We start from the raw sequence: 17,667 nt of genomic DNA on the forward strand, positions 1-17,667 counted from the left end.
GATACAGCCCTTAATCGTGGTACAGTAAATTGGCCATATACCACAAACTCCCTGAGGTGCGTTATTGCTATTATAAACTGGTTACCAACGTAATTAGAACAGTAAACAGTATTATTTGTCATACCCATGGTATGCGGTCTGATATACCACGGCTGTCAGCCAATCAGCATTCAGGGCTCGAACCACCAAGATAATAAAAAGAATAATTAATGCCATTTAGCAGATGCTTTTATCCAAAACAACTTATATACGTTCATCTCCAAAGTTATTGGCATCCTTGATAAAGATAAGCAAAAAAGACTGTTTAAAATAAATAATACAAATACTGAGCTTTATTATATGCTCAATTGTTAGTATTTTTTATTATTATTTCAAAGTAATACAGATGCTCAGAGAAATACATTTTGTTGAACAAGTTTTTTCTTTTTTTTTCTTAAAAAGATAGGTGTCAAAATGATTGGCAATCAGTGGGTGCAGGCATTGTAGTGTTCTGACCCGAGCAGGAATCGAATCCATGACGTTGATGTTGCTAGCGCCACACTCTTACCCACTGAGCCAAACAGGAGGACCAGGTGTTTTTTGGGCCCCCAGAGTGCACACACAGTACTTTAGCCTCCCTGTGATCCTCCTGGCTGAAGTGGCATTACACTCTGCTTTGTGTTATCTTTTTACAAGGATACTCTCCCACCGTGATATACCTCAAGTTTATTTTCTCCACATTGTATTCTAGGAAAATAAATTATATTGGTGCGATGCCCGCGCCGACAAGATAGAGCGGATCAGCCTTGAGAGCGGAGAGGGCCGGGAGATAGTACTGTCATCTTCAGCCAGCAACGCAGCAGATCTGTTTTCAATGGCCGTCTATGGGGCTTACATATACTGGGCTGACAGGTAATTTATTATTCCGTAGATGTTACAGTACAGTCTCGCCAAACAGGCTCCATAGAAGCCTTCGTCAGCTGCTCTACCCTTGTTGGATTAACCACCTGCACCACAAGGTCACTTTAAATACTATAATAATTGACAGAGAAAAGGGCAGAAAAATGTGAAAAGACACCTTCTCTCTATTTAAATTGTGCGTACCTACCTCAATGTCGTCCACAAGGGTAGCTAGGTCCCGTCACCTTCTGTCAGACCAGCTGTCTAGCATATTTTAGCTTCTGTCTAGTGTATTTTAATGAGTTCTTCTGTTTTAATTAGTCGAGGACCATTGATTATCCCCGTGTCAAACTTCCTGTTACCTGGTGTCAAACTCCCTCCTCTTCCTGTTGTGTGTGTGTGTGTGTGTGCATGTGTGCGTGCGTAGGGCTCATGCCAACGGCTCCATTCGCCGAGGCGTCAAGAGTTATGCAACGGAGGGAGCCATGACTCTGAGGAGTGGCCTGGGGGTCAACCTGAACGATGTCAAAGTCTTTAACCGAGGACGGGAGAAAGGTTGAGGTTTCAACTTCGTTATCACATCCTTATTATTTCATGTTCTTACCAGGCTGTCAGTACCTGGGTTTGTTAAGTGTTCTAGAATCGACCTGAGATTAAAGGGCCAATCAGCTGTTGAAACAATAACAACGTTCTTCCCATCACATCATCATCATCATCTGTTTCAGTAAAAAGCTGAGGGACGGGCTAGAAAAATTTAATCACTCTCAAATTCATAAACAGAGCTATGGATGCAAGGACTGACCATCCATGATATCAAAATGATAGTTTAAACCATGGTGTGTTTACATTTACTTTGTTTACAAACATTGGAATAAAATACGCTTATATTTTGGGGTACAACAGTTAAACTAAGCTCATGAGGCATTTATTTATAGGTTATATTCTTCAAGAATCAATAGGTACAAATAATGTCAAAAAATGGATGCAGCAACTGCTTATTGCCCCTTTAATGTGAAGGTATTGAAACCTAATATCTGAATATTGACTAACATTGATACTGCAATATCATTGCAACTTCATAATGGAATCTTATTCCTTATGGTCAAAACAATACATTTCAGATTGATAGCCAATGAGACTGTGGAGAACCTGACTTGACCCTGTGTTGACCTCTGACCCTGCTGTTGACTTCCCTACAGGAACCAACCCGTGTGGCCAGAACAACGGAGGCTGCCATCAGCTGTGTTTCCACCAGGGCAGTGGGAGGAGGACGTGTTCCTGTGCTCACGGCTACTTGGCTAAAGGTAATCAGTGATCTTTTGTATGTTTATGTTCATTTATTCATCTCTTTTATTGCCTCGTTTGCTTTTTATTCTTTCATTTTATAATTGTTTTACTGTTAAGTGTGTAGCGATTTTAAATGCATTTTAAAGTTTGATCTTATTTTTTACTTTTTTTCACATCAAATGTTTATTATTTCAATTAATCACAGTTTCAAGGGTTCAATTAGATAATCATTGTCATTTGATTAGACGGTCTCAACTGTCACCAGTACGATGGCTACCTTCTCTACTCTGAGAGGTCGGTCCTGAGGAGCATCCACCTATCAGACGACAGCGACCTCAACTCTCCCATCAGGCCCTATGAGAACCCTGCCTACTTCAAGAATGTGATAGCGCTGGCCTTTCATCACCAACAACAGAACTCTGGAGGCACCAACCGGATTTTCTATAGTGACGTTCACTTTGGGAATATACAGGTTGTCAATGATGACTGGACTGGACGGAGAGTGATCGTTGAGAGTAAGTTCACTTTGATAAAGTGTGTTATTTGTTTGTCTGCTCATTTATCCATTACTAAATTGATTACTAACAGCTCTGAGTTAGAAAAGCTGAAAACGTTTTGTTTATCATATCTACAGATGTAGGATCTTAATTTGAGCCAATTTGCTACAGCAGGAAAATAATCATGCAGCAACAGGAAATGTGAATAATAATGTGGATTATAATTAATGGACATTATTGTAGGGGTTAATATACATTTTTCGTTAGGGCAAATCAAGTCTGAAATTTCAAAGTGTAAATGACAAAATTTAAAAGCCTTTTTAAACCTCAAATATTGCTGTGCAGGGAAATTCTCAGCAACAAAAGAGTGATCAAATTAAGATCCTACATCTGTAGCAAAGATCAACGGGAGAAGTGGAAATCCCTGTAGAATGTACGTGCATCCTTTTCTCACCTCCTTTCACATTGAATGCGTTCATTATTTGATTTCTGCACCTTAGTTTCCTCCCTGCCTTTAGAAAGATGAGAGAGAAGACTGATGAGCAAGTAAAGCTGCTGTTTCAAGTAGTGAACATTTCTTTCCCACAATTTCAAAGGTCTTCAACTTTCCATTGACAAGAGCTCAAACTGTTACTTGGAGTGTGAAACCAGAGGGATCCCACATAATCTCACTGCCTTTCATGTACCACTGATGTCAACATTTAGAGACCGACTCAAGCCTCTTTTGTACGTCTGACAGAAACTCAGATCTTTTGCCATTTCTATTGCTTTCATTTTGTTGCTGATAGAAGTAGCAAAACTATCAAAGACTGCATTGTACAGCAAGATGAGATGTCAGTTGAAATGATTTTAGAAGTGATACATTACATGTTATCTAGTTCTACTGGAGTTGTAGATGATGAAAGGAATCCTATATAGAGAAGCTTTAGGTGTATTAATATAATAATGTAATGACCCAGCTGGGTCATAAAGGAAAAGAAAGACGGGCACCAGGTGTACAGGGCAGAACACAGGTTTATTCCTAAATGGGCTATTGTTCAGGCCACAGCCCATGCCGCTAAATCCCGAACGTACACAAATATAACATGTCAAGTTAAGGGTCCCGAACAGAAGAGGGGGAGATGAGACAGTAACCCCTATTTATGCATTTCAAAACCCCGCGGGATTACCCATCATACCCCCCCAACCTTTCCATCTGTCCTGGTATATTTAACCCCTTCTAGCACCCATGAGAACAATAACACACCCACGAACACAGAACACAATACCGGGTCGTTACAATAATATTGTATATGCCATTTAGCAGACACTTTTATCCAAAGACTTAGTCATGCGTGCATACATTTTATGTATGGGTGGTCCCGGGAAGCGAACCCACTATCCTGGTGTTGCAAGTACCATGCTCTACCAACTGAGCTAGAGAGTACCAGAATTTGGTGTAGGTGTATAAAAGGGTTGGCCTGAGGCTTGTGCTGTGAGGAGTGGGCATGTTAGTTGGTATTGGCATTTTGATCCGTCTTCGTTTGCAGCCAACTGTAATAGGTGATGGATGGCAAACAGGAAGTGATGTGATGACACCTTCTGTCCCCACTGTAAATCACTCCACAGAAACTTCAAACACTACAGACACGTTCAATCAGTTCCACCATAACATATTACCTGATCTATTCACACTGTCAAGGACAGTTGACTACTACTGGCATTTCCTCTGGCTTTTTTCCGGCCTTCTAATGCAAATTCCTTCCAACAATCATCAAAGAAGACAAAATATATGTATTTCATTTCTGTTTCTTTCAGATGTACAAACATGAGAAATAGATGAAAATAGCATATTAATAGACAACCATGACACCTAGAACAACAGGAAAACAGTCTTATTATTTTATAAAATGTTTGAGCCCAGACAGATAAATACTGTGATTAAATACACTACATGACCAAAAGTATGTGGACATCTGCTTGTCGGACATCTCATTCCAAAATCATGGGCATTAATATGGAGTTGGTCCCCACTTTGCCGCTATAACAGCCTCCACTCTTCTGGGAAGGCTTTGCACTAGATGTTGGAAAATTGCTGCGGGGACTTGCTTCCATTCAGCCACAAGAGCATTAGTGAGGTTGGGCACTGATGTTGGGCAATTAGGCCTGGCTTGCAGTCAGCGTTCCAATTCATCCCAAAGGTGTCCGATGGGGTTGAGGTCAGGGCTCTGTGGAGGCCAGTCAAGTTCTTCCACACCGATCTCGACAAACCATTTCTGTATGGACCTTGCTTTGTGCATGGGGACATTTTCATGCTGAAACAGGAAAGGGCCTTCCCCAAACTGTTGCCACAAAGTTGGAAGCACAGAATCATCTAGAATGTCATTGTATGCTGTAGCGTTAAGATTTCCCTTCACTGGAACTAAGGGGCCTAGCCCGAACTATGAAAAACAGCCCCAGGCCATTATTCCTCCTCCACCAAACTTTAGTTGGCACTATGCATTCGGGCAGGTAGCGTTCTCCTGGCATACCAGATTTGTCCGTCGGACTGCCAGATGGTGAAGCGTGATTCATCACTCCAGAGAACGCGTTTCCACTGCTCCAGAGTCCAGTGGCGGCGAGCTTTACAGCACTCCAGCCGATGCTTGGCATTGCACATGGTGATCTTAGGCTTGTGTGCAGCTGCTCAACCATGGAGACCCATTTCTTGAAGCTCCCGACGAACAGTTATTGTGCTGACGTTGCTTCCAGGGGCAGTTTGGAACTCAGTAGTGAGTGTAGCAACCGAGGACAGGCGATTTTTACGCGCTTCAGCACTCGGCGGTCCCGTTCTGTGAGCTTGTGTGGCCTTCCACTTCACAGCTGAGCCGTTGTTGCTCCAAGGCTTTTCCACTTCACAATAACAGCACTTACAGTTGACCGGGGCAGCTCTAGCAGGTCAGAAATTTGACGAACTGACTTGTTGGAAAGGTGGCATCGTATGACGGAGCCTATATGACTATATAACTATATGACGCTGGAGCCTATATGCGAACCGAACGTTTGAAAGACATTAGTTTGAAAAACGAGAAAAAAACAGCAATAGTAATGTTTGTCCATATTGAGACGCTGTAGTCAGAATGAATCTAAGATAACTCAGAATCTGTCATTCATTTTGACGTTTTTCCCGAGCAGATCTTAGTCGCACAATTTTACATGTTGTTTGGTGCAGTATTTCTCAATGAAAAAATGTGCATGAGAACGAGTCGTCTCTCATTGAATGACAACAAACACTTTGAAGAATCCGTACTGTTGACCAATCACCGACAAAGGGGCGTAGACTTCGGCTACCGACTTCGACTAGAAAAAATGTGTGCACGAACAGCCGAAGACCAAAACGAACAACAAGTCGCTAAATGTCATCATAATATACAGCATGCACAAACTGTTCCCAACTGTTTTGGATGGGAAGCATAAGGACGCCTTTACTCTCTTCCTATATAGATATATAGTGAATATCAATGCTAATAGATGAATATGACATTTCTACTGTATGTCCATCTGATACAGTGTTTTAGGAGGAATCAGCTGAACACACACACACACACAGAGGCCTCGGAGGTGTTGCAGTAAAGTTCCCTAATGCACATAGACAGCACATCCCCATCACCCCATAGCCCCTGGAGCTTCTGTACAGTAGGCTAGGCTCCATGCTGACTTGGCTCAAATACATCTGACTGACCAGAAACGTGGAAGGAAGATCCATCTAAATAACTCAGGAGGTTGGATGTTGGACAGGGAAGGGAATAATGGGTGTGCTTATAGGAGGCTAGCTCATGGAGAAAGCACCAACACTATTCCCATACAAAATAATGATTAACGAATATGATAATTAAGTATCTCCTAAAATAATATTTTTGTCATCCATATAGGCCTATGTTCAAACAAGTGTGTGATATTACGCTAGTTGCAGAATCTATTCTGAATACATTTGGGCAGATGAAGAGAATATTATTTTATTTTTCAGTTGTTTGTTGAAAGATTTCTTAGTGGTGTTGCCTGTTTGTATACTGGCTGTATTCTCAATTATTTGTATTACTTTTTTTACTGGTAGCGAATGTTGATTTGTATGTCCTAGTTTGTGCTATTGTCCTGTCTGAATGTAAAACAGTGAGCAGCTGTGACATGGCACCGCAGTCTTCTATTGCTCATCTCTTAGCACAGTGGGACATCTTTCCACCTGCCTAGGCTTGTTAGGTTCCGTTCAAATGAGTTTGGCATTGATTGATCTTTTAGGAAGAAACACTACTGGTCGGTACGGCAAAATGTGAAATAATGGGATATATTCACAGGGATATCCAGGTGTATCCCGATGAAGGTTATCCACATTCAGACCCAACCAGTTTAAAAACAAAGTATTCACAGAGAGTGTAAGGGCTATTTGACCAAGAAGGAGAGTGATGGTGTGCTGCATCAGATGACCTGGCCTCCACAATAACCCGACCTCAACCCTATTGAGATGGTTTGGGATGAGTTGGACCGCGGAGTGAAGGAAAAGCAGCCAACAAGTGCTCAGCATATGTGGGAACTCCTTCATGAAGCTGGATGAGAGAATACCAAGAGTGTGCAAAGCTGTCATGAAGGCAAAGGGTGGCTACTTTGAAAAATCTAAAATATATTTTGATTTGTTTAACACTTTTTTGGTTACTACATGATTCCATATGTGTTATTTCATAGTTTTGAGGTCTTCACTATTATTCTACAATGTAGAAAATAGTAAAAAATAAAGAAAAACCCTTGAATGAGTAGGTGTGTCCAAACGTTTGACTTGTACTGTATATATATTTTTCTTACTTTACCTTGAAAGAAAAGACAAATCCACTTACTGCGTTTGACAGTATCATGTGTGTTTGTTGAGCTCTTCTTACTCTACCGAAAGTCAGATTAGTGTTATTCAGTGTTTGTCAATGTTATATTCAGTGTTATAAACTGGGTGGTTTGAGCCCTGAATGCTGATTGGGTGAAAGCTGTGGTATATCAGACAGTATACCAGGGGTATGACAAAAAAATAATTTGTACTGTTTAAATTACATTGGTAACCAGTTTATAATAGCAATAAGGCACCTCGGGGTTTGTGGTATATAGCCAATATACCACGTCTAACCATGGCTCACTCCGCGTTGCATCGTGCATAAGAAGAGCCCTTAGCCATGGTATATTGGCATATACCACACCCCCTCGTGCCTTATTGCTTAATTATTCCAGTGTTATTGTTCCTGTGTAGATGTGGGGTCAGTGGAGGGCCTAGCGTACCATAGAGCCTGGGACTTGCTTTACTGGACCAGCTCGACCACAGCCACCATCAGCAGGCACAGCCTGGACCAGAGCCTCCCCGGGGCCATCACCAGAGAGGCTGTGGTCACACTGGCAGAGGACGACCACCCACATAACCTGGCTCTGGAGGAGTGTCAGAAGTAGGTGTTAAACCTTCACTGCTCCTAATGTCTTATACAGGCCCTTAATGGCCTACAGTAGATGTTCATTTTTTGTCATTTAGCAGACGCTCTTATCCAGAGCGACTTACAGTTAGTGAGTGCATACATTTTTCATACTGGGTTGTGTTATGTACTAAGTTAGTAAATCTGTTGAAAACTTCTGCAATCAGGGGAATGAGGTTTGTAACTGCTCTGGGGGAATGTCAGAAGTGTTCTATCGTCATTCCTTACTGATCCTAATGTCTTTTATGTTTTCTTTGCCTCCCTTCTATCCTCTACTTTCATTCACAAGAACACGAGGCTGTCTTAAAAATGTGACTAAATCATTTTGCTTTAGAATGTGAGGATAGAAACGTGTTCATATCTTTAGAAAATAGAGATAGAAAAAAGTGTATCCGCTTTTTCCTGGAAACATGTTTCTTTTCAATGGAAATACATCATTCAGTGTAGACGTTGATGGTTGATGGATGTTTACAATGCAGTATATTGAATGGAGGTGCATCCCATCCGTTTGCTTCTGTGAAAGTCTCAATATAGTTTTTGTTTTCACTGCTGATGCAGCCTGATGTTCTGGACTAACTGGAATGAACAGCACCCCAGCATTATGAGGTCCACCCTGTCAGGAAACAATATCCAGAGTATTGTCACCACAGACATCCTCACACCTAATGGACTCACCATCGACCATACCGCCGAGAAACTCTTCTTCTCCGATGGCAGTCTGGGAAAGATTGAACGATGTGAATATGATGGCTCACACAGATTTGTAAGGAGAAAAAAAAAATATATATATATATATACAGTGGGGAGAACAAGTATTTGATACACTGCCGATTTTGCAGGTTTTCCTACTTACAAAGCATGTAGAGGTCTGAAATTTAAATCATAGGTACACTTCAACTGTGAGAGACGGAATCTAAAACAAAAATCCAGAAAATCACATTGTATGATTTTTAAGTAATTAATTTTGCATTTTATTGCATGACATAAGTATTTGATACATCAGAAAAGCAGAACTTAATATTTGGTACAGAAACCTTTGTTTGCAATTACAGAGATCATACGTTTCCTGTAGGTTTTGACCAGGTTTGCACACACTGCAGCAGGGATTTTGGCCCACTCCTCCATACATACCTTCTCCAGATCCTTCAGGTTTCGGGGCTGTCGCTGAGCAATACGGACTTTCAGCTCCCTCCAAAGATGTTCTATTGGGTTCAGGTCTGGAGACTGGCTAGGCCACTCCAGGACCTTGAGATGCTTCTTACGGAGCCCCTCCTTAATTGCCCTGGCTGTGTGTTTCGGGTCGTTGTCATGCTGGAAGACCCAGCCACGACCCATCTTCAATGCGCTTACTGAGGGAAGGAGGTTGTTGGCCAAGATCTCGCGATACATGGCCCCATCCATCCTCCCCTCAATACGGTGCAGTCGTCCTGTCCCCTTTGCAGAAAAGCATCCCCAAAGAATGATGTTTCCACCTCCATGCTTCATGGTTGGGATGGTGTTCTTGGGGTTGTACTCATCCTTCTTCTTCCTCCAAACACGGCGAGTGGAGTTTAGACCAAAAAGCTCTATTTTTGTCTCATCAGACCACATGACCTTCTCCCATTCCTCCTCTGGATCATCCAGATGGTCATTGGCAAACTTCAGATGGGCCTGGACATGCGCTGGCTTGAGCAGGGGGACCTTGCGTGCGCTGCAGGATTTTAATCCATGACGGCGTAGTGTGTTACTAATGGTTTTCTTTGAGACTGTGGTCCCAGCTCTCTTCAGGTCATTGACCAGGTCCTGCCGTGTAGTTCTGGGCTGATCCCTCACCTTCCTCAGGATCATTGATGCCCCACGAGGTGAGATCTTGCATGGAGCCCCAGACCGAGGGTGATTGACCGTCATCTTGAACTTCTTCCATTTTCTAATAATTGCGCCAACAGTTGTTGCCTTCTCACCAAGCTGCTTGCCTATTGTCCTGAAGCACATCCCAGCCTTGTGCAGGTCTACAATTTTATCCCTGATGTCCTTACACAGCTCTCTGGTCTTGGCCATTGTGGAGAGGTTGGAGTCTGTTTGATTGAGTGTGTGGACAGGTGTCTTTTATACAGGTAACGAGTTCAAACAGGTGCAGTTAATACAGGTAATGAGTGGAGAACAGGAGGGCTTCTTAAAGAAAAACTAACAGGTTTGTGAGAGCCGGAATTCTTACTGGTTGGTAGGTGATCAAATACTTATGTCATGCAATAAAATGCAAATTAATTAATTAAAAATCATACAATGTGATTTTCTGGATTTTTGTTTTAGATTCCGTCTCTCACAGTTGAAGTGTACCTATGATAAAAATTACAGACCTCTACATGCTTTGTAAGTAGGAAAACCTGCAAAATCGGCAGTGTATCAAATACTTGTTCTCCCCACTGTATATATACTGTATATATATATACTGTATACTGTATATATACTGTATACTGTTATTCTGAATAGAATGATTAAGTCATATCTTGTACACTCTTAGAAAAAAAGGTGCTATCTAGAACCTTAAAGGGTTCTTCGGCTGTCCCAATAGGAAAACCCTTTGAAGAACCCTTCATGGTTGCTTGTAGAACCCCATTGTCTTCTTCCGTTCATTCTGTAGGTGATTGTGAAGTCAGGTCCAGGAACCTTCTTTGGCCTGGCTATCTATGGGAACTTCCTGTTCTGGTCTGATTGGGTACGGAGGGCGGTGGTACGCTCCAATAAGTACACAGGTGGTGACATGAAGGTCCTCAGAGCCGACATCCCCCACCAGCCAATGGGAATTGTTGCAGTTTCCAACAATACCAACAATTGTAAGTGAATTCTATACAGTACATCAAAGCAAAACTCACTTGTTGGCACAGAGTCTTCTATACATTGTCTAAAAATATACACACAAAATTTGGTATTTTGAGAGTAGACTATTTTGTAATTGTATGTGATAAAATGTAACTGCAGCCTGTGATGGTTTGCCTTTGGTTACAACCCAGTGTAGCTGAGTTTGACCATTTGGCATGAACATTATACAAGACTTACTATAGCCCCATTTACCCTCCCCGATTAATTACCACTCAATGTAAATCTGTTATTGAAGAAATAACCTCAAAAACCCCAACCTCCAGTGCCACAGGCTACCCCATGTTGCCTGGCCTGTGCTTCAACAGAACTAAAGCTTGGCATAGTGCAGTCAGCTGAATCTATACCATTCGAGCAGAGAAATCTCTCTCTCTCTCTCTCTCTCTCTCTCTCTCTCTCTCTCTCTCTCTCTCTCCTGGAGTAACTGTAATGAGCAGACGTGTGGGTATTAAGGGGGCAGCATGATGGCATGGTTTATAGCTTACCTCTCCATACCGCTGTCCGAGCCAAACACAGTTCAAAGAGGGTCCCCAACGGAGACCGTCTACCTTTCTACCACAACACTGCCCTTGAAAAGTTTTCAGTGCTTGATTTCAAATATTTGGAAGCTGAAACTCTTTATGGGAGGCACTGCAAGAAGGAAGTAAAACATGGCTTTTGGATTTGATTTTTTTAAAATCAATACACTTTCCTGTTTATTTGGAGGTTGATGTGTGTTTTCTGTAACATGATGTACTACAGTACCCATAATGCTCTGTTTTTCCAGGTGAACTGTCCCTTTGCACTGTGCTGAACGGTGGATGTCATGACCTTTGTCTTCTGACCCCTCACGGCACGGTCAACTGTAGCTGCAGAGGAGAGAGACTACTACTGGAAGATAACAGATGTGTATGTAAGTCTAGCACTTTGTCTTTTCCCCTCTAATTCATTGGTAAACACCATCCGGCTCGAAGGACCATGTAAAAGTATTGCTAGTAGACAATTGGCATCTGACAATAGTCATCTGAAAATAGTCATCTGACAGTGCTACTGTCAGATTAAGCAATGTGAGGGGCTGGGAGGGATATAGCAGAAAACAGACCCTTCTGTTTGGACAAAGAATCAATCAGAAAATATAGATTTTCTCTTATTTTTGCAGCTGAGAACTCCTCCTGCAACATCCACACTGAGTTTGAGTGTGGGAACGGGGAGTGTATCGACTATCAGCTGACATGCGACGGAATAGCTCACTGCAAAGACAAGTCTGATGAGAAAATGCAATACTGTGGTAAGTAAGCACCCAATATGTGTTACTGTACTAGTTCACCAGTGCTCAGATGAAAATTACTACCAGCTCCCTACCAAGCCCCCCGGGGCTCTTGTCCAATAGAATGAGTTCAGACTCGCTCACTTCCTGAAACCCATGAAGGAGAAGAGGAACAGTATTAAAGTGTCTGTCATGTAATTTCTTTGGTCGAATCTCTTCCTAAAGTGTCTTTTTATCGCTTTCGTTTTCTTCCTCTCCCTCTTTTCTCCTCTTCCTCTCTTACAGATAACAGAAACTGTAGACGGGGCTTCAAGAGCTGCTATAACCAGCGCTGTGTGGCCAATAGGCGGGTTTGTGACGGGGTCAACGACTGTGGAGATAATTCCGACGAGGTTTATTGTAACAGTGAGTAATAAGAATCTGAATTTACATGCCCAGTCCGACAGACAACATAATCTGTACTACATTATTACTGTATAAACAAAAAAAATAGCTTTAGGGTGAACTACTGTCTTTCCTATTAGATTTCATAGAGGAACATTTCTCCAAGCAAGGATAATATTATCTAGTCTTTCTATTATCTCTTTCTAATCCACCTGACGATGAACCAAAGAGATGGATTTCAAATACAACATATTTCTACCCCTCCTTTCTTAATCTTTTTCTTTTCTGACCTGTATTTTTTCTTCAGATTCCACATGCTCTCCCTCAGACTGGCGTTGTCTAAACGGGGTTTGTATTCCGGCCTCGGCCCGCTGCAATCAGATCATCGACTGTCCCGACGCCTCAGATGAGAAGAACTGCAGTAAGATAAGCCTTTGTTAAAGCGCCATACCGTGTCTTTTTTAAGGCAACACACTATCTTTGTTAAGGCGCTACACTGTATCTTTCTAAGGTGCTACAACGTTGCCAACGTAGCTTTTCCACGTAGCTGGTCTGTAGGCTAGCCTGATCGTGTGTTATTAATGTTAGATAATAAAAAAGGAAGGAAGGTCCGTACCTCGGAATTTGAAGTTATTTTTCATTGTTATTAATGTCAGGACACTACACTATTATAGATAAGACAATGTATAGCCAGGAATATCAATCCCTAACCTTAGCCTTTGGATATGCCGGTCGAATGCCCACTTCCTCTAGGCAACACAGGCTGCTTGGATTACTACAAGCTGGGGGTGAAGGAGACGGTGTTCGTCAGCTGCAACTCTACCTCCCTCTGTGTCCACCCCTCCTGGATATGTGATGGAGCCAACGACTGTGGGGATTATGCAGATGAAACCAACTGCCGGAGTATGTTTTTTTCCTTCCTTTTTTTCTGTTCTGTGACGCTAGTTCTGTCGTCTACTGTTGATGTGGTCGTGTACCAGACAGACACCAGGCCTAGTGGAATGCATTTTAAGATTACATTTGAAATAGTCATTTGAAAATAGTCGGCCTCATAGTTTATGTTCTGACTGTATCTTGGCTTCTGGTTTCTCCCCAGCTCCTTCCCTCAGAAAGAGATGTGAGGAAGGCCATTTTGCTTGCCCCAGTGGAAACTGCATCCACACTGTCTGGCTGTGTGACGGAGTGAAAGACTGTGAAGATGGAGCAGATGAATTCCAGTGTGGTATGATATCAGACATATTTATTTCTATAATATTTATTTACATTACATTTATTTCAGCAAGCACATTGCACTAATTTGTATCCACTGACACTGATGAGAGAGAGAGTCTAAATTATTCCAATTTGGAACGGTTCGATCATTATGTTGTAGGGTACATCCTGCATAAAATGCTGACATACAGTGAGGGAAAAAAGTATTTGATCCCCTGCTGATTTTGTATGTTTGCCCACTGACAAAGAAATGATCAGTCTATAATTTTAATGGTAGGTTTATTTGAACAGTGAGAGACAGAATAACAACAAAAAAATCCAGAAAAACGCATGAAAGAAATGTTATAAATTGATTTGCATTTTAATGAGGGAAATAAGTATTTGACCCCCTCTGAATCAGAAAGATTTCTGGCTCCCAGGTGTCTTTTATACAGGTAACGAGCTCTTAAAGGGAGTGCTCCTAATCTCAGCTTGTTACCTGTATAAAAGACACCTGTCCACAGAAGCAATCAATCAATCAGATTCCAAACTCTCCACCATGACCAAGACCAAAGAGCTCTCCAAGGATGTCAGGGACAAGATTGTAGACCTACACAAGGCTGGAATGGGCTACAAGACCATCGCCAAGCAGCTTGGTGAGAAGGTGACAACAGTTGGTGCGATTATTCGCAAATGGAAGAAACACAAAAGAACTGTCAATCTCCCTCGGCCTGGGGCTCCATGCAAGATCTCACCTCGTGGAGTTGCAATGATCATGAGAACGGTGAGGAATCAGCCCAGAACTACACGGGAGGATCTTGTCAATGATCTCAAGGCAGCTGGGACCATAGTCACCAAGAAAACAATTGGTAACACAATACGCCCTGAAGGACTGAAATCCTGCAGCGCCCGCAAGGTCCCCCTGCTCAAGAAAGCACATATACAGGCCCGTCTGAAGTTTGCCAATGAACATCTGAATGATTCAGAGGAGAACTGGGTGAAAGTGTTGTGGTCAGATGAGACCAAAATCGAGCTCTTTGGCATCAACTCAACTCGCCGTGTTTGGAGGTGGAGGAATGCTGCCTATGACCCCAAGCACACCATCCCCACCGTCAAACATGGAGGTGGAAACATTATGCTTTGGGGGTGTTTTTCTACTAAGGGGACAGGACAACTTCACCGCATCAAAGGGACGATGGACAGGGCCATGTACTGTCAAATCTTGGGTGAGAACCTCCTTCCCTCAGCCAGGGCATTGAAAATGGGTCGTGGATGGATATTCCAGCATGACAATGACCCAAAACACACGGCCAAGGCAACAAAGGAGTGGCTCAAGAAGCAGCACATTAAGGTCCTGGAGTGGCCTAGCCAGTCTCCAGACCTTAATCCCATAGAAAATCTGTGGAGGGAGCTGAAGGTTCGAGTTGCCAAATGTCAGCCTTGAAACAGTAATGACTTGGAGAAGATCTGCAAAGAGGAGTGGATCAAAATCCCTCCTGAGATGTGTGCAAACCTGGTGGCCAACTACAAGAAACATCTGACCTCTGTGATTGCCAACAAGGGTTTTGCCACCAAGTACTAAGTCATGTTTTGCAGAGGGGTCAAATACTTATTTCCCTCATTAAAATGCAACTCAATTTATAACATTTTTGACATGCGTTTTTCAGGATGTTTTTGTTGTTATTCTGTCTCTCACTGTTCAAATAAACCTACCATTAAAATTATAGACTGGTCATTTCTTTGTCAGTGGGCAAACGTACAAAATCAGCAGGGGATCAAATACTTTTTTCCCTCACTGTAGCTCAAGGAGGCCAAATATAATGGAGAATTTCTAGATTGTACGATTTCCCCTTTTGTCCAGTATCCCCTGTTGTGTCTGGTCAATACATTCGGTCAATACGGCCAGATGAGAAGATAAGATAACCCAGTGTTGGTGGTTCGTTCGTGTGGGTCATTAAAGGAAGCAGTGAAGGGGTGTCTCCTGCTGAGCCAAATGCTTCCATCCCTGATTTGACCCCTATGTGGAAATCTCCCACAATCCCTGCTCAAAGACCCTACTGAGGAATAATGACGGGAGGAGATGTTTCACTCCTGCTATTGGTTCTTCAGCGCAGAGCAGTGGACTATGTTGTTGTAACCCAAACAGAATAGCAATAACAAATATCCTATTTCTATTTATTGTGGATTTTGTTGTTCTTGTGATTTTTTTTAAGTCCCTTTGGGCAGCAATGCTCATCGTCTGTGTATTTGAATGAGTCCCAGCCAGTAGCGGTTGGATACACACACAGTGTTGTTGGTGCCCGCTGTTTGTGTGACTAGTTCACAATGACCTTGTCCATACAGCCACACAGTCATTGTTAATGGTTGCTCTCTGGCTGCCCAAGGAGCAAAGGAAGCAGCTCCACAGTGTCATTATAACATTTATGTGGAATGGAAACAAACAGACAATTATTATCTATCTCCCTCTCTCTCTCTCTCTCTCTCTCTCTCTCTCTCTCTCTCTCTCTCTCTCTCTCTCTCTCTCTCTCTCTCTCTCTCTCTCTCTCTCTCTCTCTCTCTCTCTCTCTCTCTCTCTCTCTGCTTGCTGAGGCTGAATTATTTTTACCTCACTTGGCACTCCTTCACTCCTTTGTACATGGTTAGAATGTAAGACAAGCATTACCTTGAAAGTGCTTACGACTGAGGGAATGGTTTTGCAATGTTGGTATATCTAATTTCACAGATGACATTGATATAGTGATACAATTTTCCACCTGCATTAGAATAGAGATTCGCTTCAAAATTGTTTACCTTCACCTCCATATGTAATATTATTTTCTTCACCTTTTCTGTACAAAGGCCTACCTTCTTTCTTGCACAGAAAAGTATGTGACTGGGGTACAATTTCACATTACTCTATAACCTGGGGCCATTGGATTTGCGCACCTACACTGCCGTACTAAATCATTAATTTATCACTGCTCTCTACATGGTTAATTGTGAAGATGTTTACATGCTTCCTGTCCCAATGAAATACCATATAATATGTTATATTTCATTCTGTCTAGACATGTCCTGCCTGTGGAACCAATTTGCCTGCTCTAAGAACAAGTGCATAGCCAAGCAGTGGCTTTGTGACGGAGAGGGCGACTGTGGGGATGGACTGGACGAGAGCGCAGAGATCTGTGGTATAAAAACACGCCTGAATTTATTTACATTATGTTGACTCAAATGTGTTTATTCTCAGAGAGAATGTAGAGAACAGCCATAAATCAACATCAAAGTGACAGGGAAAGATTAATAAAGATTAAGATTAATTTCATATATTTGAAATTTTATGAGATACATCATTGGTGGAGATATATGGATGAGCAATGTGCTACAAACAGAGATATGGATTTGATGTTTTTCAGTAATATTCACACAGACTCTTCAGAAAGTCTTGTGAATATCTATATTTCTAGTACTGTAATTGTGCAGATTCTGTAGTCTGAGTGCCAGTCTCTTTCAGCTCTCTTGCCATATCCTTGTCACTCATTGTTATACCAAACATGTTTGGCATGACAATTCCTTAAGGAGTTGGCAAGAGAGCTGAAACAGATTGGCACTCAGGCTAAAGATTCTTCAGTTCAGTAAAATAATATTTTGACCACGACTCCTATTGTACATATCCAGGTACGGCTACCTGTGGCCCAGGGTTGTTTAGCTGCCCAGAGTCGTACGCCTGCGTCCCCAAACACTGGCTTTGTGATGGGGAGAGGGACTGTCCAGATGGGAGTGATGAGCTCTCTGCTGCTGGCTGTGGTAATATTATTGTTCTGAAGTTCTCCAACAAAAGTTACAGTCATAGTGTAGTCACTCCCTTTTCTAAAGCACATATGTCTCAATATGT

At 42.2% G+C, this 17,667-nt stretch overlaps 1 protein-coding gene across 1 annotated transcript in view; it reads left to right on the forward strand.

The window, feature by feature from the left end:
- LOC311112495 (low-density lipoprotein receptor-related protein 1B-like) overlaps positions 1-17,667 on the forward strand; it is a gene marked incomplete at both ends in the record, with an annotated part of 90,612 nt that overhangs the window by 67,031 nt on the left and 5,914 nt on the right. The window contains 15 exons of the mRNA XM_084155629.1: positions 731-891; positions 1,307-1,434; positions 2,079-2,183; positions 2,412-2,681; positions 7,906-8,095; positions 8,678-8,882; positions 10,740-10,932; positions 11,742-11,867; positions 12,114-12,242; positions 12,507-12,626; positions 12,913-13,026; positions 13,359-13,508; positions 13,702-13,827; positions 16,844-16,963; positions 17,451-17,579. Coding sequence (XP_084011755.1) covers positions 731-891; positions 1,307-1,434; positions 2,079-2,183; positions 2,412-2,681; positions 7,906-8,095; positions 8,678-8,882; positions 10,740-10,932; positions 11,742-11,867; positions 12,114-12,242; positions 12,507-12,626; positions 12,913-13,026; positions 13,359-13,508; positions 13,702-13,827; positions 16,844-16,963; positions 17,451-17,579 — 2,266 coding nt within the window. The remainder of the gene's footprint in view (positions 1-730; positions 892-1,306; positions 1,435-2,078; positions 2,184-2,411; positions 2,682-7,905; positions 8,096-8,677; positions 8,883-10,739; positions 10,933-11,741; positions 11,868-12,113; positions 12,243-12,506; positions 12,627-12,912; positions 13,027-13,358; positions 13,509-13,701; positions 13,828-16,843; positions 16,964-17,450; positions 17,580-17,667) is intronic.

The sequence above is a fragment of the Coregonus lavaretus genome, assembly GCF_964263955.1.
Source record: "Coregonus lavaretus genome assembly, chromosome: 38".
Lineage (NCBI taxonomy): Eukaryota > Metazoa > Chordata > Actinopteri > Salmoniformes > Salmonidae > Coregonus > Coregonus lavaretus.